The sequence below is a fragment of the Gymnoscopelus microlampas genome (assembly GCF_963454915.1).
Source record: "Gymnoscopelus microlampas genome assembly, chromosome: 8".
Lineage (NCBI taxonomy): Eukaryota > Metazoa > Chordata > Actinopteri > Myctophiformes > Myctophidae > Gymnoscopelus > Gymnoscopelus microlampas.
In genome coordinates, this window is record NC_139945.1 from 56,408,920 (window position 1) to 56,432,554 (window position 23,635).

Here is a 23,635-nt window from a genome sequence, read left to right on the forward strand (position 1 = left end):
TAAAATACAAAACAAAAAAAAACATTTGAATCTGTTTCAGTGAATAAAACGTTTGACAGGAAGTTACTTTTAATATCCAACCTTTCACTTCATATAAGAACCAGACATGCAGTGGTGTAAAGTAACTAATCACATTTACTCAAGTAAAATTTTGAGGTGCTTATACTTTATCTTTACTGGAGTATTTCCAATTTCCAGTACTTTTACTTATACTCGACTACATCTCACAAGCAAATATTGTACTTTTACAATTATTTGAAAACTTTAGTTACTAGTTACTTAATTAATTTTACTTAGTTAATTTACAGATATAAATTATAACATTATAAAAAATACATTAAACACTTTAGCCCTATTTTATACCTAGGCTATTTGAAAATAGCCGATCTACAAGCTCACAATGCGTCGCATTGCGACGCATTGTGAGCTTGTAGATCGGCTATTTTCAAACATTTTAGTACTTTTACTTTTGGTACTTTAAATACCTTTTTATAGCAATATTTTGTACTGTTAATTCTAGACTTTTACTTGTAACAGAATACTTCTAAATTGCAGTACTGATACTTTTACTTAAGTAAAATATTTGAGTACTTTTTCCACCACTGCAAAAATGATTGTTTAACATGATGATTATGTGTTATTGTCACTGTGAAGAAGTTTGTTGTTTAATTTAATGTCATCTTTGTTTTATTTCCAGTGTTCCATGAGGACATTAAAGTCGTTGGCTGTTCAGACACAGTTAAAGACCCATATAAAGAGTGGATGCGGGAACTGGATGGTGAAGTGATGATGTACGCAGACTTCAACAAAGGGAAGGTGGTGGAGCCTCATCCTCCGTTTGTAGATCATATGACCTTCAAAGGGTTTTATGAAGCAGCTTTGAATGGTCAGGCGGTCTGCAAACTCAACCTGGACAACACTCGCACTGCCTTGAAGAAACCACCAGTGAAATGTACATGAATACTATGAACACAATAGTTATGAACTAAAACGGTTGAATATATTTAACATTAATAAAAATGTTTAAACATGTATATTAAGCATTTATGGTGAAATGTTTTCTAAATAATATGTATTTCTAGTAAACATGAATATGTGCTCAATGTGCTTTATTTTTTATTTTATTTAACAAATCTATGCATTAGTATGTACTTGTATTGTACTTTTAGTATTGTGCTTTTACTCCACACAATTATTTGAAAACTTTAGTTACTAGTTACTTTGTAGATTTTGATTATTATTACAAATCATACAGTAACCACTTCAGCCCTATAGGCCATTTGAAAATAGCCGATCTACAAGCTCACAATGCGTCACTAATCACGATTTGAGGCATTGTGAGTTTGTAGATCTGCTATTTTCAAAAGATTTGTATACATTTCAAGACTTGAAATGGGACATTTTGTATAATGAGTATTTTTACTTTTTGTTCTTTAAGTACATTTTGATGCAAATACTTTTGTACTTTTACTCAAGTACATTTTGAATTCCGGACGTTTAATTGTAACAGAGTATTTCTCTATATTGCAATTTTTGATACTTTTAAGTAAAACATTTAAGTACTTTTTCCACCACTGAAGGATGGTAGAGTGTGTTACTTTATGGTTGTTTAATTTATTGATCAATACAAAAAAAGCTCATGAGCTTGTAGAGTGTAGGGTGGGCGTGGCCTATCACCTTGGGGGGTTGGTTTGAATCTGTAGGTGTGGTCAAACACTAAATAATCCTATTTCAACTGGATGGGACCCCCCAAAAATAATCCTATTTGAACTGGAGACCCCCCAAAATTGTAATATTGATTGACCTGGTATCCTATAGTTTCTTTGAGGCTCTTCATTGTTCTCTCTACTCTCTATATGTGACTATTTACCTTGTTTGCTGACTAGAGTCACTGATGGGAAAAGTACTCAAATGTTTTATTAAGTAAAATAATCAATGCTGCAATCTAGAAGTACTCTGTTACAAGTAAAAGTCCTGAATTCAAGAATGACTTGAGTAAAAGTACAAAAGTATTTGCATCAAAATTTACTTAAAGTACCAAAAGTACTAAAATGTTTGAAAATAGCAGATCTACAAGTTCATAGCGCGGCACTCGGTGCCGCGCTATGAGCTTGTAGATCTTCTATTTTCAAATAGCCTATATATTATAAAAAGGGGTTATCCTGGAAATACATGATGGGGTCTGACAGACAGACAGACAGACAGACAGACAGACAGACAGACAGACAACTGGACACATAGAGAAACAAAACTTAACTGGTTGATCAATCTCATTGTATTTAAGATATTCAATATACATTCAAAATATTTTAATGCTAGATTTCACATCCTGAACCTATTTCAGACTTTGTTATATTTGGCCGATAGGGGGCAGTTAGCCTAGTGTTGATATTATACAGATGATAATAAAACTGAACATTATTGACATTTTTAATTGTCTATTTCCAGATGGATATGTGTTCTATCAGGCTGCCCGCTGTGTGTTTAACTCCAGTGAGCTGAAGGACATACAGTACATACTGTCATTGAATTTCGATGGTGATGAGTTCCTCAGGTGGGACAGTAGAGTAGATCAGTATGTTGGATACACTGATTTTGGTGTGAAGAACGCAGAGCGCAGCAATAAAGATCCTGGAGAACTGGCTTATAGGAGAGCACAACCGGTTACATGGCGGCTTTCCGACATGTCGCCTTTCCGACGTTAACGAACCCTATACCTAACCCTCACCCTAACCCTAACCGCACGCGGAAGCCACTAGTCGGAGTGGCGAGATGTCGGCGTGGAAGACTGTTACCAGCACAACCAGAGGCATTCTGCAAACACAACGCTGAGATCTACTACTCCTCTGTTCTGAACAAGAGAGGTGATGATCTCAGAGCAGCACTCAACACTCATCACCTCATAAACTATAACATGAAATCACATGATTCTATTCAGAGATGATTAATGGTGTTAATATTGATCTGATAATGATTATAAAACATGACTTAATCTGCTGACAAACATTTCAGATCCTCTTAACCCATTAAGATCTGAAGAAGCATCTGTGTCACATTTTGATTTGAGCTAAAAAGCATTATTTTACACTTTGGCTTTTAAAAAATAGCAGACCTACAAGCTCATAGCGCGGCACCGAGTGCCGCGCTATGAGCTTGTAGATCTGCTATTTTTTTTAAATCAAGAACATTTGTGTAAATTCATATATTTATATTATTTTAAAGCTAACATTTTTAACTCAAATCTTTGCTTCTGGCGGTCCCTGGAACAAAGTATTTTGAGATGGGCGTCAGCATTTTGGGTGGTCCTTTACTGAATAAGGTTGAGAGCTACTGATAAAGCAACAATAGTTTTTTGATAAAACTGGATTTAGAAGACATTAGTAAAATCGGCCTCAGGTCTTAACAGATTTTTTGCAGTTGTCTGCCAGAGATTTTTCAATGGAGAAAAAAAAAGTACTCAGGAGCCGAGATAAAATGTTTTAAAAAAGGATCTCATCCACTAAAGGAAGTGGATGAGAGTAAAGATCTTCGAAAATTCATATCTCCTTGGTCTTTGGGTCAAATTTATTTTTTTACTAAAAACGAGTTAACTCGATCTTGGCAGGTAAGTGATGAAAAGCTAATAACGAGTTAAGTCGTTCTAGGCAGTCAATGTGTGGTTTAAACACTTAAAGGGATAGTTCAACCCAAAAATGACTTATTTTCTACACCCCATGAAGCCTTGAATTCATGGAGATTTTTTAGTTTTTGTCGCATTCCTGAGACAATAATTTGATTGAATAATTTGGAAAGATGCTAATGTCTCTGGTAGGAGACTCAAAGGAGACTCTTTGAGTCTCCTATTGGAGAGACCGCCGGTCATCAAATTATTGGCTTAGGAATGCGACAAAAACTAAAAAAATATAGTTCTAGTTCAAGGCCAGGTCTAGTGCTACAGTCTGCAGATTATGGTGGTAGATTGGGAGTGAGTCTGCAGCTCTAACTGCAATGGGGAGTTTGTTCCACCGTTTGGGAGCCAGAAGGGAGAAGAGTCTAGGACGTGAGGAGCGTTGTCCAGGGTGTTTTAGAGAAGATTCTGACAGCTTCCCTGTGTTAGCTGATCTGAGTGAGCGGGAGGGGTTGTAAGCCTGTTGAAGGTTTCTAGATCATTTGGATCTCATTTGGATAATATACAATTATTAATGATAATGACATGTTCAAATGACTGGTATATATTAATAAGTGTAATAATAATGGTAATAATAATAATAATAATAAGGGTAATAATAATAATAATAATAAATGTAATAATAATAATAATAATAATAATAATAATAATAATAATAATAATAATAATAATAATAATAATAATAATAATCTTATTTATCCAGTGGAGCCCAAAGTGAGACTGAAGTCAGAGACTCCCCCTCGTCGTGGTGAACACACTCACATGCTGAGGTGCAGCAGCTACGTCTTCTATCCTAAAGTGATCCTGGTGACCTGGTGGAGAGGTCAAGAACCTTTGACCTCTGGTCTCTCCTCTACTGATGAGCTGTCTGATGGAGCCTGGTACTACCAGTACCACTCCTACCTGGAGTACACACCCAGGTACACACCTAACAGACACCTATACATAGAAATACACACCTAATAGACACCTATACTGCCCTGCCAAGGCAGAGTGCAGTAACTACGAAAACAAAAATCACTGAAAAATGTGTTTAAAAGTGATTCAACTGGTCAGCCAAATGAGATATTGGCATATAAGTGATATTACACTAATTGTACATCTGTTCTTGAGGTAATTGTTTATCCCCCAACATCACAAAGGCTAATTTGACCTTTGGGCAACCCAAATAAGTCGGTGTGTCCAAAAACGTAGTTACTGCTCTTTGGCTTGGCAGGGCAGTATACATATATTCTTTAAAAATAAAACAAGTGTGACTCACTTGCTGAAAATGGCCCATTAATTGGTCGGCTAATATGAAGTCACACACGCGCGCACACACACGCGCGCGCGCGCACGCACGCACACACACACACACACACACACACACACACACACACACACACACACACACTCACACACACGCATGATGAACGCACACAGAGACCCGCGAGCGAGTGTGCTATGCATGAATACACACACAGGAATACGCTATTATGTGTGTATCTCGTTACTAAGTTTCTTCTGCCTCTTGCCTTCCTATTTTTCCTGCATTGGGGAGGGAATAGTGGAATACAAAATAAACGCTAGAGCGGAGGAGAGCCCAGCGGGGCATTCACGCTCCTACACAAAGATAGTCAAACTAAATATTAACAAAAGTAAACGGATCAATGTGCCGCGTTTCAGCGTGTAGATCGGCTACTACTGTGTGTGTGTGTGTGTGTGTGTGTGTGTGTGTGTGTGTGTGTGTGTGTGTGTATTACAGAAACAGATGATGTAACATCATATCTTTAATCTGATTGGCTGATTCTTCTAAACAACAGAACAAATCCTCCTTCATTCTCTTTTAGACTCCAGAACTTCTCTTTCAGTAAACATCTGTTTATTCTGATCTGTTTATTCTCATCTGTTTATTCTGATCTGTTTATTCTCATCTGTTTATTCTCATCTGTTTATTCTCATCTGTTTATTCTCATCTGTTTATTCTGATCTGTTTATTCTGATCTGTTTATTCTGATCTGTTTATTCTCATCTGTTTATTCTCATCTATTAAATTCAGTTCAGTTTTGATCAGTGATGATGAAGATTACAGCCACCCTCCTCATCCTCTCCTCTGTACTTCATGTCAAAGCGATCCCAGGAAGTAAGTACATTATATTTATGTTATTATATAATATATACATTTATATCTACTGTTATCATATAAAACCAAATATGAACGATGCCAATACAAACACACACACACACACACACACACACACACACACACACACACACACACACACACACACACACACACACACACACACACACACACACACACACACACACACACACACACACACACACACACACACACTCCTCTTACTACCTGTATATACAGTATTGGATCTTGAATGTTGGTCCAAATACATAAACATTAAAACAGATGTTAGGAACTGTTGTTGTGACATCATGAAATAAATCATTCTGTATGAATTACTTTCATAATAAAATACAAAACAAAAAAAAACATTTGAATCTGTTTCAGTGAATAAAACGTTTGACAGGAAGTTACTTTTAATATCCAACCTTTCACTTCATATAAGAACCAGACATGCAGTGGTGTAAAGTAACTAATCACATTTACTCAAGTAAAATTTTGAGGTGCTTATACTTTATCTTTACTGGAGTATTTCCAATTTCCAGTACTTTTACTTATACTCGACTACATCTCACAAGCAAATATTGTACTTTTACAATTATTTGAAAACTTTAGTTACTAGTTACTTAATTAATTTTACTTAGTTAATTTACAGATATAAATTATAACATTATAAAAAATACATTAAACACTTTAGCCCTATTTTATACCTAGGCTATTTGAAAATAGCCGATCTACAAGCTCACAATGCGTCGCATTGCGACGCATTGTGAGCTTGTAGATCGGCTATTTTCAAACATTTTAGTACTTTTACTTTTGGTACTTTAAATACCTTTTTATAGCAATATTTTGTACTGTTAATTCTAGACTTTTACTTGTAACAGAATACTTCTAAATTGCAGTACTGATACTTTTACTTAAGTAAAATATTTGAGTACTTTTTCCACCACTGCAAAAATGATTGTTTAACATGATGATTATGTGTTATTGTCACTGTGAAGAAGTTTGTTGTTTAATTTAATGTCATCTTTGTTTTATTTCCAGTGTTCCATGAGGACATTAAAGTCGTTGGCTGTTCAGACACAGTTAAAGACCCATATAAAGAGTGGATGCGGGAACTGGATGGTGAAGTGATGATGTACGCAGACTTCAACAAAGGGAAGGTGGTGGAGCCTCATCCTCCGTTTGTAGATCATATGACCTTCAAAGGGTTTTATGAAGCAGCTTTGAATGGTCAGGCGGTCTGCAAACTCAACCTGGACAACACTCGCACTGCCTTGAAGAAACCACCAGTGAAATGTACATGAATACTATGAACACAATAGTTATGAACTAAAACGGTTGAATATATTTAACATTAATAAAAATGTTTAAACATGTATATTAAGCATTTATGGTGAAATGTTTTCTAAATAATATGTATTTCTAGTAAACATGAATATGTGCTCAATGTGCTTTATTTTTTATTTTATTTAACAAATCTATGCATTAGTATGTACTTGTATTGTACTTTTAGTATTGTGCTTTTACTCCACACAATTATTTGAAAACTTTAGTTACTAGTTACTTTGTAGATTTTGATTATTATTACAAATCATACAGTAACCACTTCAGCCCTATAGGCCATTTGAAAATAGCCGATCTACAAGCTCACAATGCGTCACTAATCACGATTTGAGGCATTGTGAGTTTGTAGATCTGCTATTTTCAAAAGATTTGTATACATTTCAAGACTTGAAATGGGACATTTTGTATAATGAGTATTTTTACTTTTTGTTCTTTAAGTACATTTTGATGCAAATACTTTTGTACTTTTACTCAAGTACATTTTGAATTCCGGACGTTTAATTGTAACAGAGTATTTCTCTATATTGCAATTTTTGATACTTTTAAGTAAAACATTTAAGTACTTTTTCCACCACTGAAGGATGGTAGAGTGTGTTACTTTATGGTTGTTTAATTTATTGATCAATACAAAAAAAGCTCATGAGCTTGTAGAGTGTAGGGTGGGCGTGGCCTATCACCTTGGGGGGTTGGTTTGAATCTGTAGGTGTGGTCAAACACTAAATAATCCTATTTCAACTGGATGGGACCCCCCAAAAATAATCCTATTTGAACTGGAGACCCCCCAAAATTGTAATATTGATTGACCTGGTATCCTATAGTTTCTTTGAGGCTCTTCATTGTTCTCTCTACTCTCTATATGTGACTATTTACCTTGTTTGCTGACTAGAGTCACTGATGGGAAAAGTACTCAAATGTTTTATTAAGTAAAATAATCAATGCTGCAATCTAGAAGTACTCTGTTACAAGTAAAAGTCCTGAATTCAAGAATGACTTGAGTAAAAGTACAAAAGTATTTGCATCAAAATTTACTTAAAGTACCAAAAGTACTAAAATGTTTGAAAATAGCAGATCTACAAGTTCATAGCGCGGCACTCGGTGCCGCGCTATGAGCTTGTAGATCTTCTATTTTCAAATAGCCTATATATTATAAAAAGGGGTTATCCTGGAAATACATGATGGGGTCTGACAGACAGACAGACAGACAGACAGACAGACAGACAGACAGACAACTGGACACATAGAGAAACAAAACTTAACTGGTTGATCAATCTCATTGTATTTAAGATATTCAATATACATTCAAAATATTTTAATGCTAGATTTCACATCCTGAACCTATTTCAGACTTTGTTATATTTGGCCGATAGGGGGCAGTTAGCCTAGTGTTGATATTATACAGATGATAATAAAACTGAACATTATTGACATTTTTAATTGTCTATTTCCAGATGGATATGTGTTCTATCAGGCTGCCCGCTGTGTGTTTAACTCCAGTGAGCTGAAGGACATACAGTACATACTGTCATTGAATTTCGATGGTGATGAGTTCCTCAGGTGGGACAGTAGAGTAGATCAGTATGTTGGATACACTGATTTTGGTGTGAAGAACGCAGAGCGCAGCAATAAAGATCCTGGAGAACTGGCTTATAGGAGAGCACAACCGGTTACATGGCGGCTTTCCGACATGTCGCCTTTCCGACGTTAACGAACCCTATACCTAACCCTCACCCTAACCCTAACCGCACGCGGAAGCCACTAGTCGGAGTGGCGAGATGTCGGCGTGGAAGACTGTTACCAGCACAACCAGAGGCATTCTGCAAACACAACGCTGAGATCTACTACTCCTCTGTTCTGAACAAGAGAGGTGATGATCTCAGAGCAGCACTCAACACTCATCACCTCATAAACTATAACATGAAATCACATGATTCTATTCAGAGATGATTAATGGTGTTAATATTGATCTGATAATGATTATAAAACATGACTTAATCTGCTGACAAACATTTCAGATCCTCTTAACCCATTAAGATCTGAAGAAGCATCTGTGTCACATTTTGATTTGAGCTAAAAAGCATTATTTTACACTTTGGCTTTTAAAAAATAGCAGACCTACAAGCTCATAGCGCGGCACCGAGTGCCGCGCTATGAGCTTGTAGATCTGCTATTTTTTTTAAATCAAGAACATTTGTGTAAATTCATATATTTATATTATTTTAAAGCTAACATTTTTAACTCAAATCTTTGCTTCTGGCGGTCCCTGGAACAAAGTATTTTGAGATGGGCGTCAGCATTTTGGGTGGTCCTTTACTGAATAAGGTTGAGAGCTACTGATAAAGCAACAATAGTTTTTTGATAAAACTGGATTTAGAAGACATTAGTAAAATCGGCCTCAGGTCTTAACAGATTTTTTGCAGTTGTCTGCCAGAGATTTTTCAATGGAGAAAAAAAAAGTACTCAGGAGCCGAGATAAAATGTTTTAAAAAAGGATCTCATCCACTAAAGGAAGTGGATGAGAGTAAAGATCTTCGAAAATTCATATCTCCTTGGTCTTTGGGTCAAATTTATTTTTTTACTAAAAACGAGTTAACTCGATCTTGGCAGGTAAGTGATGAAAAGCTAATAACGAGTTAAGTCGTTCTAGGCAGTCAATGTGTGGTTTAAACACTTAAAGGGATAGTTCAACCCAAAAATGACTTATTTTCTACACCCCATGAAGCCTTGAATTCATGGAGATTTTTTAGTTTTTGTCGCATTCCTGAGACAATAATTTGATTGAATAATTTGGAAAGATGCTAATGTCTCTGGTAGGAGACTCAAAGGAGACTCTTTGAGTCTCCTATTGGAGAGACCGCCGGTCATCAAATTATTGGCTTAGGAATGCGACAAAAACTAAAAAAATATAGTTCTAGTTCAAGGCCAGGTCTAGTGCTACAGTCTGCAGATTATGGTGGTAGATTGGGAGTGAGTCTGCAGCTCTAACTGCAATGGGGAGTTTGTTCCACCGTTTGGGAGCCAGAAGGGAGAAGAGTCTAGGACGTGAGGAGCGTTGTCCAGGGTGTTTTAGAGAAGATTCTGACAGCTTCCCTGTGTTAGCTGATCTGAGTGAGCGGGAGGGGTTGTAAGCCTGTTGAAGGTTTCTAGATCATTTGGATCTCATTTGGATAATATACAATTATTAATGATAATGACATGTTCAAATGACTGGTATATATTAATAAGTGTAATAATAATGGTAATAATAATAATAATAATAAGGGTAATAATAATAATAATAATAAATGTAATAATAATAATAATAATAATAATAATAATAATAATAATAATAATAATAATAATAATAATAATAATCTTATTTATCCAGTGGAGCCCAAAGTGAGACTGAAGTCAGAGACTCCCCCTCGTCGTGGTGAACACACTCACATGCTGAGGTGCAGCAGCTACGTCTTCTATCCTAAAGTGATCCTGGTGACCTGGTGGAGAGGTCAAGAACCTTTGACCTCTGGTCTCTCCTCTACTGATGAGCTGTCTGATGGAGCCTGGTACTACCAGTACCACTCCTACCTGGAGTACACACCCAGGTACACACCTAACAGACACCTATACATAGAAATACACACCTAATAGACACCAATACATATATTCTTTAAAAATAAAACAAGTGTGACTCACTTGCTGAAAATGGCCCATTAATTGGTCGGCTAATATGAAGTCACACACGCGCGCACACACACGCGCGCGCGCGCACGCACGCACACACACACACACACACACACACACACACACACACACACACACACTCACACACACGCATGATGAACGCACACAGAGACCCGCGAGCGAGTGTGCTATGCATGAATACACACACAGGAATACGCTATTATGTGTGTATCTCGTTACTAAGTTTCTTCTGCCTCTTGCCTTCCTATTTTTCCTGCATTGGGGAGGGAATAGTGGAATACAAAATAAACGCTAGAGCGGAGGAGAGCCCAGCGGGGCATTCACGCTCCTACACAAAGATAGTCAAACTAAATATTAACAAAAGTAAACGGATCAATGTGCCGCGTTTCAGCGTGTAGATCGGCTACTACTGTGTGTGTGTGTGTGTGTGTGTGTGTGTGTGTGTGTGTGTGTGTGTGTGTGTATTACAGATCAGGAGAGAAGATCACATGCATGGTGGAACATCCCAGCCTGACCGTGCCTATCAAGATGGACTGGGGTCAGTTACTGTAATCTAGTGTAATCTACTGTAATGTGTTACACTACACTCTGTTTTGAGGGTTCAAGGATTATTCTCTTTTTGTACCTTAAGGTACATTTGTTTTGTAGAAAAGAAACACAGCAATCCAATTAAAGACAAGACACACTAATACAGACACCAGAAATAAAAATCAATACAAATACACATCCTAATTCTAATAAGAAGGTCATGACAGGAGCCTCACCTACTTGGAGTTTAAGTGTCACGTCTAGATGAGGTACATCATCTTTATTTACTAATGGCTGCAGATACAAAGACATTTGTAGAATGTATAACATTCTAAACCCTCGGGGTCAGAAGCTGCTGGAGTGAAGGAGCTGAGAGTGACTGTAAAGTATGAGAACAGCCCTGACAGATGGAACTGGTCTTATATAAATGCTGCATTAATATCAATGGTAATGGTCTAGTGGTTAGAGTATCTGCCCTAAGATTGGAAGGTTGGGATTCGATCCCCGGCCGGGTCGTACCAAAGAAGACTATCAAAGAGGGACCCAATGCCTCCCTGCTTGGCACTCAGCATCAAGGGTTGGGTTGGGGGGGGTAAGTCGCTGTGACATACTAGCGTCATGTCCAGGAGGTGTACTTGTACATCAAGCCGCCTCACGCTAGAGAAACAGGAGATAGGCTCTTCCCCCTATGGGGTCACATGGCTCGCCAAGGCTTACTTACTATGTGACCGTAGCTAGTCTTGGCCTTGTCTGTGGCAAATTTTAGATGTGTTGTTTTTTACATTATTTCGATCATAAGACTCTGCATACTGAATGTCTCAGTTTACAGGTTTTCTTCAGAATATGTATGACACTGATTTACTATGACACTATGTATGACACAGGAGTCCACTGGTACACTGGTTCTCTGGTGGTTCTAACTTTTTATTTTCAAGGACCCCCATAACTCAGAGAGTGCACAAATGGAGGACAAACTTTAAAAAAAGAACCAAATGGACCCTATTTGGTTCTATTTATCTGTAGAACCAAATTTATCATGTTCCTATTTCGTTCCATTTTAAAGGTTTGTGTGTTTCTGGTAATATCATATTCCAGAAATGTTTATGTCCATGGCAAAGATAGAATTTTGACAAAAATGTCCACCACAAGCCAGCATGGTGATGACCCCTGTTACTTACTTAATCCATTAAGACCGGGAACGCATCTGTGTAATTTTTAGATTTCTTTGGCTATTCAAAAATAGCAGATCTACAAGCTCATAGCGCGGCACGAGTGCCGCGCTATGAGCTTGTATATCTGCTATTTTTGAAAAATCGGGAACATTAGTGCAAATCTTTATATATTTTTTAAAGCGAACATTTGTAACTGTCAAATATCTCTCAACATATGTCTTAATTTATCTGAAAACAACTATTGTTGCTATATCAGTGGTGCTCAAACCTTTTCTTGTCAAGGACCCCCAAAATTGTTTTTGCCCGCTGATCCCCATCAAAATATGTTGTTCCAGGGACCCCCAGAAGCAAATATTTGAGTTAAAAATGTTGTTTACAAGAACATTTATATATATATATATGTTCAAACATTTGCACAAATGTTTAAGAAAAAAAGAAATAGCAGATCTACAAGCTCATAGCGCGGCACTCGGTGCCGTGCTATGAGCTTATTGATTTGATAAAAGCAGATGAAAGACCAGATAGATTTGATAAAAACAGATAAAAGACCAGATAGATTTGATAAAAACAGATAAAAGACCATATTGATTTGATAAAAACAGATAAAAGACCATATTGATTTGTTAAAAACAGTCTATGACTCTGTCCCAATATACTTTCTGCACATAATATGATATATTATGATATGATATATGATACAATACGCTACGCTACGCTACGATACGATATGATATATGATATATGATATGAGATATGAGATATGAGATATGATATGATATGATATATGATATGATATGATATGATATGATATGCTATGATATATGATATTTGTATTGTCAGATGACTCCATGCCAGAGTCTGTGAAGAAGGTGTTTTAATCTACTGTAATAATATGATATATATGATATGATATGATATGATATTTGTATTGTCAGATGACTCCATGCCAGAGTCAGTGAAGAACAAGGTGGCCATGGGAGCATCAGGTCTGGTTCTGGGTCTGGTCTTGTTCCTGTCTGGATTCATCTACTACCAGTTGAAGAAACTAGGTGATTAGCATGTTTAATTAACATGTTTCATTGATTATGGCATGGGTGATTCCAAATCAGAATCAGAATCAGAATCAATCTTTATTGTCACATCACATTACATGTAAGTGGGTGAAATTCTTGGTTGTGCAGGCTCATCATTGCAGTTAAAAAGATAGTCATCTCATAGAGAGAGAGGAGAAGGATAAAGTGAATAATATGACTAATCTACATATACAATAATGTGAGTGAGTGCAGAGAATAAAAGTCATGAAAGTGTTTATAAGAAATGTCCCTTTTAAGCACATTTCACAGTTTAGTCTGTGCAGTGTCACCAGACTTAGTTTTTGTTCAGCAGCGAGATTGCTGCTGGGTAAAAACTGTTCAATAGTCTGGTGGTACTGCTCGCCAGGCTCCTGTACCGTTTACCTGGCCGTGGATGCGGCAGCGGTTTGAACAGATTATGGCTGGGATGGTAAATGTCCTTGATGATATTTTCGGCCTTAGCCACACTCGTGTATTCCCTGGAGGGGGGAAGCTCCCCTCCCACGATGCGCTGCGTCGTGGGCATATTATACTACCAGTGGAAGAAATTAGGTCAGATCAAAAGAGGATCACATGACATGTGGAACGAAACTACTAATCACCAGAAGTCTTAAGTGCATTTAAGTGCATTCTCTAGACGACCTAGTTAGAGGTCAAAGTGTTCTATGTTGTCACATTTAGCTTTAATACATCTGTGTTACATTTAGTCTCAAATAAGAGTCAAATGTTCACGTTAGTTCTGATGACTGAACCTTAATGTTGTTGTGTTGGTGTGTTATTGTGTTGTGTGTACTTTTATGCATTTTGTGGAGAAATACACACAATACAGTACATAGGATTTATGTGTGTGTCTGTTTTAACTGTCTCTCTTCTTCTCCTATCAGGTCGTATTCTGCTCCCGACAACCAATGAGAATCTTTAGATTCCTCCCACACACCCAGGTTCACTTCCTCTTTCTTTTTATTATTATTATTAGTATTTTTTAAAGTGTATAAAACTAGAAAACATACACACACACGATAGACCGGTGGGATTTCTGAAATATGTGATTGTTAGAGGCATTTGGGGGTAAAAGTTGGAAACAAGGCCATTTTACATAATTCAAGGGTGCTGAATCAGAAAAACACTGTTCCCAAGCAAAATTCTTAGTGCTTAACCTCCTAATTTGCATATCAAAATGGCTGCCGATTTTGAAGTATTTCTTAAACAACTCTATAACAAAGCAAGCAAATCTGACCAATAAAGTGTATATATTTATGTTCTGAGGGTCATACAATGTGTGGAAGATATTTGTAATGTAATAAATGTAAATAAATGTAAATAAATATGCAAATTAGAGGCCACCATTACATAAAATGATGTACCGTAGTACTCAAACGGTGCAAAAGGTGCATCCCCCTTATTTTGTTTCTAATTATCTGTATTTTTGCCATCCTTAGGACATCTAAAATACATACTTTTTACCCATGCTAAATGTTTAGTTTTTGACCTTCTAATCTGCATATCTGAATGGCTGCCAAATTGGCAAATTCACACCTTTATCTTCAATAACTCTGTGGCCAGGCAAGCACAATTGACAAATGAAGTGTCTATATACAGTTTCTACAATGTGAGTAAAGAATTTGTAAGTAATATAATATGATAATATAATATAATATAATAATCAGCCTACTCCGAAATATGCAAAATAGCGGCCCCCATAACAGATAACGGTTTATTACTCTAAAGATACTGTATTGGCCATTGTTGAACGAAAGTCTAGACACTAGACCACATTCATACAAGGAGGTTGATCATCACTCCGTTGCTGACATGCACACATGGCTGTGCATCGTAACCCAGATTTCCGGCATTTGCAACGACGTGTTGTGCATTGCTTATGGCATGCACATGAAATCATTTCTATAGGCTATACTAGCATGGAACAGGTTGGACTAGGCTAGAGTAGGTTGTACTAGGTTGTACTAGACTCTAATACTCTCTTTTAGGCTTTACTAGTCCCTTGTCAGCCCTGTAGATACTCAGACCATAGGGACTAACCACTGTGTACACAGGCCATAGCTTGTGTGTGCACAAGCAATAGTTTTGCATGAACCTTTGTAGACCAAAGTACAGATCTGCCTTGTACAGCCTAATATAGCCTAGTACAGCCTAGCAAAGCCTACTAGAGATTAAAAAATCACACCCTGTGTGAAGGTAGCGGCGCCTTTGATACATTTTGTCATCGATATGTGTTTATAATGTGTTTATAGCCATGTGTCACGTGAAGCTTGACCAATCACTTTGTTGACGCACCTGACCAATCAGAACGTTGACGCACACGGACAAAGTCAGGTATTGAGCGGCTAGCGCCACTAAAAAGCCTATTAGAGACCAGTAGAGTCTAGTACAGTACAGCCTAGTACATCCAAGACTAGTCCAGCCTTTTGGGAGAACAGACTAGGGGAGGGTGGTATAGGCTATACTAGCATGGAACAGGCTGGACTAGGCTAGACTAGGTTGTACAAGGCTGTACTAGACTCTAATAGGCTCTATTAGGCTGTACTAGGCTCTTGTCCGCCCTGTAGATCCTCAACCCATAGGGACTAACCACTGTGTACACGGGCAATAGCTTGTGTGTGTACGAGAAATAGTTTTGCATGAACATTTGTAGGCCAAAGTAAAGTACTGCCTTCTATAGCCTAATAGAGCCCAGTAAAGCCTAGCAAAGGCTGCTAGAGCTGAAAACAGACTATTAGAGCCCAGCAGAGTCTAGTACAGTAAAGCCTAGTACACCTAGGTCTAGCCTAGTCCTAGGACTAGGCAGTAATAGGCTGGACTAGGCTGTACTAGGCAGGGCCCATCGGGGGTGGGGGGGGGGGACACAAGCCTGTATGGCAATCAACTGAAAAGTTAGGCTACATAGCTTAAACAATTTCAGCCTTTCCCTGTTGGCCGTCTAAGTGCATCTAGGAAGTTTCATAGGTTTTTGATGCTGGGAATTGGAGTTATGGCTGTTTAAAGCCCAGCCAATAGGAACACAGAGGGGCTTAATACATTTCAGCTAGTCCCTGTTGGCCGTCTAAGTGTACCTATAGCCATCCCCATCCCACTCTATATAGTTGTGTTGAAAGTACAGTGGTCACCTATTCACATACGCACCGGAGTCTCTGAAAGGTACCCACCATAACCCACCATAACCTTAGGTTGTGAAAGGTTGGGGGTGTGGCTATGCCTTGGGGGTGTGTTTTAAGTTTTTCATTTTAGGTGGACAGTAGGTGGCAGAAGAGAGCAGAGGAAAGCAATTACTCTACTTGCAGTTTATTTCTTAAAAGCAGCTGTCATTAGAGAACTTATGAATGCAGACAATTTATCATTTAATTAATAAAACAAACTTATGTACTAGAGTATTTCCAATTTCCAGTGCTTTTACTTTATTTTATACATAGGCTATTTGAAAATAGCTGATCTACAAGCTCACAATTTTCACAATGCTATTTTGAAACATTTTACACAACAGTGTATTTTCAAACATTTTACAGTGGTGTAAAGTAACAAATTACATTTACTCAAGTACTGTACATAAGTAAATATTTTACTAGATTATTTCCAATTTCCAGTACATTTATTTCTACTCCACTATACATCTCAGAGGCAAATATTGTTCTTTTACTCCACTACAATTATTTGAAAACTTTAGTTGTTACTTTGTAGATTTTGATTATTACAAAACATACATTAACCACTTCAGCCTTATATAAACGTTGGCTATTTAAAAATAGCCATGTGATGCGTTGTGAGCTTATAGATCTGCTATTTTCAAAGGATTTTTATATATTTTGATAACCTGTGAAACGGGACATTCTACATGTATTTTTATGTGGTATATGTGGTGGCTTTTACTTTAAGTAAAATATCTGAGTACTTCTTCCACCACTGAAGAACAACAATTAAAGAACAGAGGATAAGCCAGTGTTTTTCTCATTCTTTTTTTTTCTCTCTCTCTCAGTCATAGGAGACAGCTGTTGCGACCAGTGTTGCCAGAGTTTACGAGAGAAATAAGCAAACAGGTCTATGAAAACAAGCCCAAAAGAGATTGATTATTATAGGCCACATGAGCACATTAAACCTATATGCACCTCAAGTTCTCAAATAAAAAGCAGCCAGCTTCTACCAATATTTACAAGCAACTTTACAGAAAAACAGGTTGCTTTTAATAAGCAAACATGGCAACGCTGGTCGCGACCCCTTCCTTTCATTCAGTGAGAGAGGATCATGGTTAACATATGCTAATAGACAGTCAGTGGCTTCAAGCTTGGCCATTGTTGTCACAAAACAAGTTTGGCCACCTTCACACACAGTTAGGTAGGCTACAGTCAGCAGGGAGAGGGGGTTGGGGGAGAATTTAGCTTTTTTTTTTAAATCATGTTCTCAGTGGTGGAAAAAATGCTCACATTAGCTCCCTCTCTCTCTCTGTCTTCAGTATTAACTGGGTATCAACTGCCTTTTAAGGTCAACCCTAATGCATCAAATTTTCTCTGATGTGACGCTGATGTCCAGTGATTATGCGGCCCGGGTTTAAATCCCACGCTATGAGCTTGCAAATTCCATGCGGAATGTCCAGTTTTTGTTACCACAATATAAAAATACTCTGTTACAAGTAAAAGGCCTGTGTTAAAAATGTTACTGAGTAAAACTACAAAGTACTGGCATCAAAATATTTTCAAACATTTTACACAACAGTGTATTTTCAAACATTTTACTGTGGTGTAAAGTAACACATTACATTACACAAGTACTGTACATAAGTAAAGATTTTAGTTTTTTTTTTCTTTACTGGAGTATTTCCCTCTCTCTCTCTTTCTCTCTACTTGTTATGCAGAAAGTCCTCTTTCACACGTTATGTCAAATAAAATAGCAGATCTACAAGCTCACAACGTGTAGCTTAGTTCTGCTATTTTTAAATAGACAACTTTATATAGCTAAGGTTAATGGTTAATGTATGTTTTGTAATAATAATCAAAATCTACAAAGTAACTAAAGTTTTCAAACACTTGCACATCGTGTGTGTGTGTGTGTGTGTGTGTGTGTGTGTGTGTGTGTGTGTGTGTGTGTGTGTGTGTGTGTGTGTGTGTGTGTGTGTGTGTGTGTGTGTGTGTGTGTGTGTCTGACTGTGCAGTGTGTGGGCACAGACAGACAGACAGTAGGGGGAGGTAGGTAGCAGATAGCAAAACCGGTTATGTTAATGATATACTGTGTAGCCTACACTACAGTATTCCAAATAAGCTGAGGAACTCTGCTATCTCTGCTAGCTTCCCCTCCCCCCTACAGTACCTCTGTTCCCACCACACCGTGGAACCACACATTACTGCCGGACCCTCTAGGGGTCTCGGACCTCCTGTCGAAGACCCCTGATTTAACTCTCTCTCTCTCTCTCTCTCTCTCTCTCTCTCTCTCTCTCTCTCTCTCTCTCTCTCTCTCTCTCTCTCTCTCTCTCTCTCTCTCTCTCTCTCTCTTTCTCTCTCTCTCTCAATTTGGAGGTCCTTCACATGAAAAAGTTTGAGAACCACTGCTCTATATCTCCTCTCCTCTCTCCCCCCTTGCACTTTGGCTAATTAATATTGACTGTTGTAAGTGAAAAGGTTAAGAAATGTTCAAAAAGTTTACTTTATTGTTTCAGTTTTTGAGAGGCTGCAGCCAGTGTGTGCAGTTCAGATTTATGTTGTTCCTGTAAGGATAATTATTGTTCCAATTCCAAATATGGAATCTGTAGCAGCAAAATACTTAAAAAGATAAAAACTGTTTTCTATTGTTCCATTAAATTGGATTCAGTTCTAAAAGGCTAAAAACTGTACACGTCTTTTTTTTGAGGGGGGGGGGGGGCACGGGGAAAGTAATATAAAGTAATATGTAACATATTACTCTTGATTCCAAGTAATAAGTTATATAATATTATTACTTTTCAAAGGAGTAATAAGTAATAGGTAACATATTACTCTCCTAAGTAATATAGCCCAACACTGATTATAAAACATATACATTAACCACTTTAGCCCTATATTATACCACGGCCATTAGAAAATAGACGATCTACAAGCTCGTAGATCGGCTACTTTCAAACATTTCAGTACTTTTACTTTTGGTACTTTAAGTATATTTTGATGCCAATACTTTGTACTTTTACTCAAGTAACATTTTGAACACAGGCCTTACTTACTTTTTTAAATACATTTTGATACCAAGCGCCATCTCGTGGCTGGACGGCCACACTACACTTTCTAATCATTTCAATGGGAGGTGCCAAGAATCTGTGGGTGTCAACTTTGAAAGGTACCTAAAGAAACCTTTGAAAACCTCTGATGTCCAATAGGTGGCCGTTTGAAGATCGTGCATGAATGAACAGGTGACCACTGTAGTTTGTGTTCAGTTATCAGTACCAGTTCTGTGGCTCTAACTCATTCTGGGGGTGAGTTATACATGGGGGCAATTTATTTTTTGGTCATCAGGGGCCAAATGTACCAGGATTTTTACATGATCTAAATATGTATTTTAGATGTCTGGTGAAAAAAACAGATAAGTAGAAATAAAATAAAATAAGGGGGATGCGGATGGATCACTTTAAGTACAAAACCGTTTTCTGTAATAGTGGCCTCTAATTTGCATATTTATTTACATTATTTACATTTATTTACATATATTACATTATAAATACCTTCCACACATTGTCTGACCCTCAGAATATAAATATATACACTTTATTTGTCAGATTTGATTGCTTTGTTATAGAGTTATTTAAGAAATACTTCAAAATCGGCAGCCATTTTGATATGCAAATTAGGAGGTTAAGCACTAAGAATTTTGCTTGGGAACAGTGTTTTTCTGATTCAGCACCCTTGAATTATGTAAAATGGCCTTGTTCCCAACTTTTACCCCCAAATGCCATAACCTCCTTATAGAAGGCCTTTTTTTCTGAAATCCCACCGGTCTACGACACTAATGGGTGGCAAACCTCGCACCGGAAGTTCAAGAAATACATGGCAGTGAATGGAGCTGGCTGGACCAGCTCATGAACAAACATTATATCTGAAGGATTGCGACAGTACACCATTTTATTGAGGCATCTAAACAGGTATTGTTTCTGTCTCTGAGGCATCGTGAGATTTGGTTGCCAGACAGGACTTTGGCCGTTCAGAAACATTCTTTGTGCTCTTTAGATACCTCTATAAAATAGTGTACACATCGAAAAGCAACACAGCAGAAAACAATGTGTGATATGTCTTCTTTTATTTTCTTGAGCAGAGTATTTTATAAAGGTCTCAATCGTTCAGAGTATTTGTTCAAAAGCTATCCAGTCGGCTCTCATAGACTCCGGTGTGAGTCTGCCACCCAGTGAGACCAATCTGCCGGCTGGAATTTCAGGATAGAGAAAATGACGTCGCCGTCTTTCTTTTAGAATACATTCCTTGGATTCAGTCAGGAAATGAAGTGCCTGTGATTCAGTTCAGTGAAGAGACGACACAATGCAGCCAAACTATGAACCAATCAGTTGAACTAAACATTTCAGTGAACTACCAATGATTCAGTACATTGAACACATTTCAGTGAACTGTACCAATGATTCAGTATATTGAACACAACATTTCAGTGAGCTGTACCCAATGATTCAGTTCATTGAAAACACTGATGATTCCATCACTAGCAGGATCAAAGACAGAACCTTGTGGTCCAAAGGAGAGTGTTCTACCAACTGAGCTGCCCTTCCTACTAAGATACACTATTGACAAAGTATTGGTCAAATGTTGTTTGAATGGAATGAGTTGTTTCTACGTTGATGGTTACTGTAGTTGCAGTGAGGGTGCTGGGAGGTTAGGTTTTTAAGTAGTTTACTAATAACTTGTTCATGATCTACAGTATCATCCATTTATAGCATAGTTTTAAATCATTAACTATTAATTTAATAAGTTATGAATGACACATTAATAATAATTTGGGAATGATTAATTTACCATTATAAAGGAAGGTTATTCCAAAGTGTTAACATGTTCACACAGTTAATACATTCTGATTCTTATTGTTTTTTTGTATTTTCACAGAACACCTGTGTGTGTTTTCAGAGAAGCAGAGAGTCATCGCTGCTCCCTGGTGGAGAGAGGAGGAAATACATGTGTCCATTCAGCTTTTAAATACTCATAACAGCAGCACAATGTTGACAACCTTTTTCACTAATGTGTCCTTTAAACAATTCAAAATGCTAAATGGCTAGCCAAGGCTAACGATAATTACTGTCTTTTCCCGGTGTTTCGCAAAGGTTGACATGGTTTTGAGGTGAGATTAAGGTTAGGGTTAAGGTTAGGTTTATAGACATAGTTTATGTGAGGTTAAAGGTCAGGGTTTAGGGTTAATGTTAGGTTTACAGACCTCTTTGGCTATTCAAAAATAGCAGATATACAAGCTCATAGCGCGGCATCGAGTGCCCCCGCGCTATGAGCTTGTAGATCTGCTATTTTTTACTTTGAATATATATTCTACAAATGTATTTTAAATCCTAACAGTTTTTTATAAACTCATGTTGCTATAATATCAGTGGTTCTCAAACTGTTTCATGTCAAGGATCCCGAAATGATTTGGCCGCCGACCCCCCATATCAAAATATGTTGTAATAGGGACCCCACCAGAAGCGTCAAAAATGTTCCCTTTAAAAACATATATTCAAATATTTTCACAAAATGTTCAAGATCTTTAAAACACATTGATAGTGGGGCGGGGCGCTGCTGTGAGCCTAGCCACCTAACCCGTCCAGAAGGCCACGTGCTCCACCCAGGCCCGGCGCCAGGATGAAATGACTGAGGGTGCAGTTGAAAATTGTGAGGGTGCACACGAGCTACTTCACTCAACGAGTTTTTAATAACTAGCTTCAAGTTCAATGTGAGGAAGTGACAACAAAAAAAAACAACTTAAGTGCTCTATGAGGCCAATGACATCATCTGTTATATGTGGCTGTGCCTTTAAGCACTTGAACCTCAGCATCCATACTCTGGGGGGAACATTAGCCAAAAATAGCAATCATTTTTGGTGAAGAGATTTGGTGAAAAGCAGTCCAAGCTCAGAGCCAATTCAGGCCCAGTTCACTAAGGGTTAAAATCAGGCTGCACACCTGCTGCTCATTCCTGATTGCAGCTGCAGCCCCGCCCAACACTCCTATAAAAGCTGCTTACTTCCACACTGAGCCATAATCACACCCACCATGCAGCATGGCACAGAGTATTTTGTCAGGCATGGAGATGACTGGTAGCGCTGTTAGACTCGAGTGATATTTTGTGTAGTTGTGGTTTATAGTTGTGGTTTATAGTTAGGGAGAGTGGCTAGGACTGTGGTCCTATGTAGTTTTTTCTCTGCTTGAATAAATGAGTTATTCTGACCACCACGTAGAGGTTTTTAATCGAAGCAGTGGATGAGCAGTTCAGTTCTTAAATCCCTGGCTTTTAGGCCTAAATGCACTATAATTGCCCTCTATAATTATTAAGCTAATTAACTTATTCATACGAATGCTAGTTCTTTAGTTTTGTTTCGGTTAAATTCAAATTTTAATGTATTTTAAATCGTCAAATGACACCAACTTGCAATGGGGGGTTCCCCCTCAAGTGAAAGATGAACTATGAATACAATTAAGAAAATAATTATTTCTTAATTTTCAATTGTATTAAGGCATTTCATTATACCTGTAAACCCATTTTGTAACTGTAAATCTCATTCTGATTCTAAAAAGTTGTTCTTAATACTCTAACTCCATACGAATCGTTATCAACCAAGCAAAAAAGTAAATTTGTTCTGCATCAGAAAACAAGTACACCACATGCCTCTGTTACCATACACAGCAGGGAGAAATGTATGAATCTCAGGTAATATTTACTTTGTGCGCCACAGTTTACTTAATAAAGCAGAGTGAATGTAATTGTATTTTTGTGGTATAAATTGTATACATGTTGTACCAAACCCTTACGTCATACAGTAGCCTACTTACATTAAAGGAGACACACCATGAATTTCACTTTTTTTAATTTTTTTT

At 37.5% G+C, this 23,635-nt stretch overlaps 2 protein-coding genes across 2 annotated transcripts in view; both read left to right on the forward strand.

Moving 5' to 3' along the window:
- Positions 1 to 2,705, forward strand: part of LOC311050663 (uncharacterized protein) — a gene marked incomplete at its 3' end in the record, with an annotated part of 3,424 nt that extends 719 nt beyond the window's left edge. The window contains exons 3-4 of the mRNA XM_084064749.1: positions 698 to 952; positions 2,449 to 2,705. Coding sequence (XP_083920875.1) covers positions 698 to 952; positions 2,449 to 2,705 — 512 coding nt within the window. The remainder of the gene's footprint in view (positions 1 to 697; positions 953 to 2,448) is intronic.
- Positions 2,706 to 5,417: 2,712 nt separating this feature from the next.
- Positions 5,418 to 21,981, forward strand: LOC311050664 (H-2 class II histocompatibility antigen, E-S beta chain-like). The gene is made up of 9 exons (XM_084064750.1): positions 5,418 to 5,516; positions 5,706 to 5,789; positions 6,834 to 7,088; positions 8,585 to 8,836; positions 10,501 to 10,717; positions 11,288 to 11,355; positions 13,453 to 13,566; positions 14,475 to 14,531; positions 21,663 to 21,981. The coding sequence occupies exons 2-8, from the start codon at positions 5,723 to 5,725 to the stop codon at positions 14,510 to 14,512; spliced, it is 1,011 nt and encodes a 336-aa protein (XP_083920876.1). The 5' UTR covers positions 5,418 to 5,516; positions 5,706 to 5,722; the 3' UTR covers positions 14,513 to 14,531; positions 21,663 to 21,981.
- Positions 21,982 to 23,635: the final 1,654 nt, after the last annotated feature.

Coding starts and splice junctions, on each gene's coding strand:
- LOC311050664 (XM_084064750.1), top strand. CDS start 5,723: ATGATGAAGATTACAGCCACCCTCCTCATCCTCTCCTCTGTACTTCAT. Junction 5,790..6,833: donor TGTCAAAGCGATCCCAGGAA/GTAAGTACATTA, acceptor TTTTATTTCCAG/TGTTCCATGAGGACATTAAA. Junction 11,356..13,452: donor GCCTATCAAGATGGACTGGG/GTCAGTTACTGT, acceptor TTGTATTGTCAG/ATGACTCCATGCCAGAGTCA.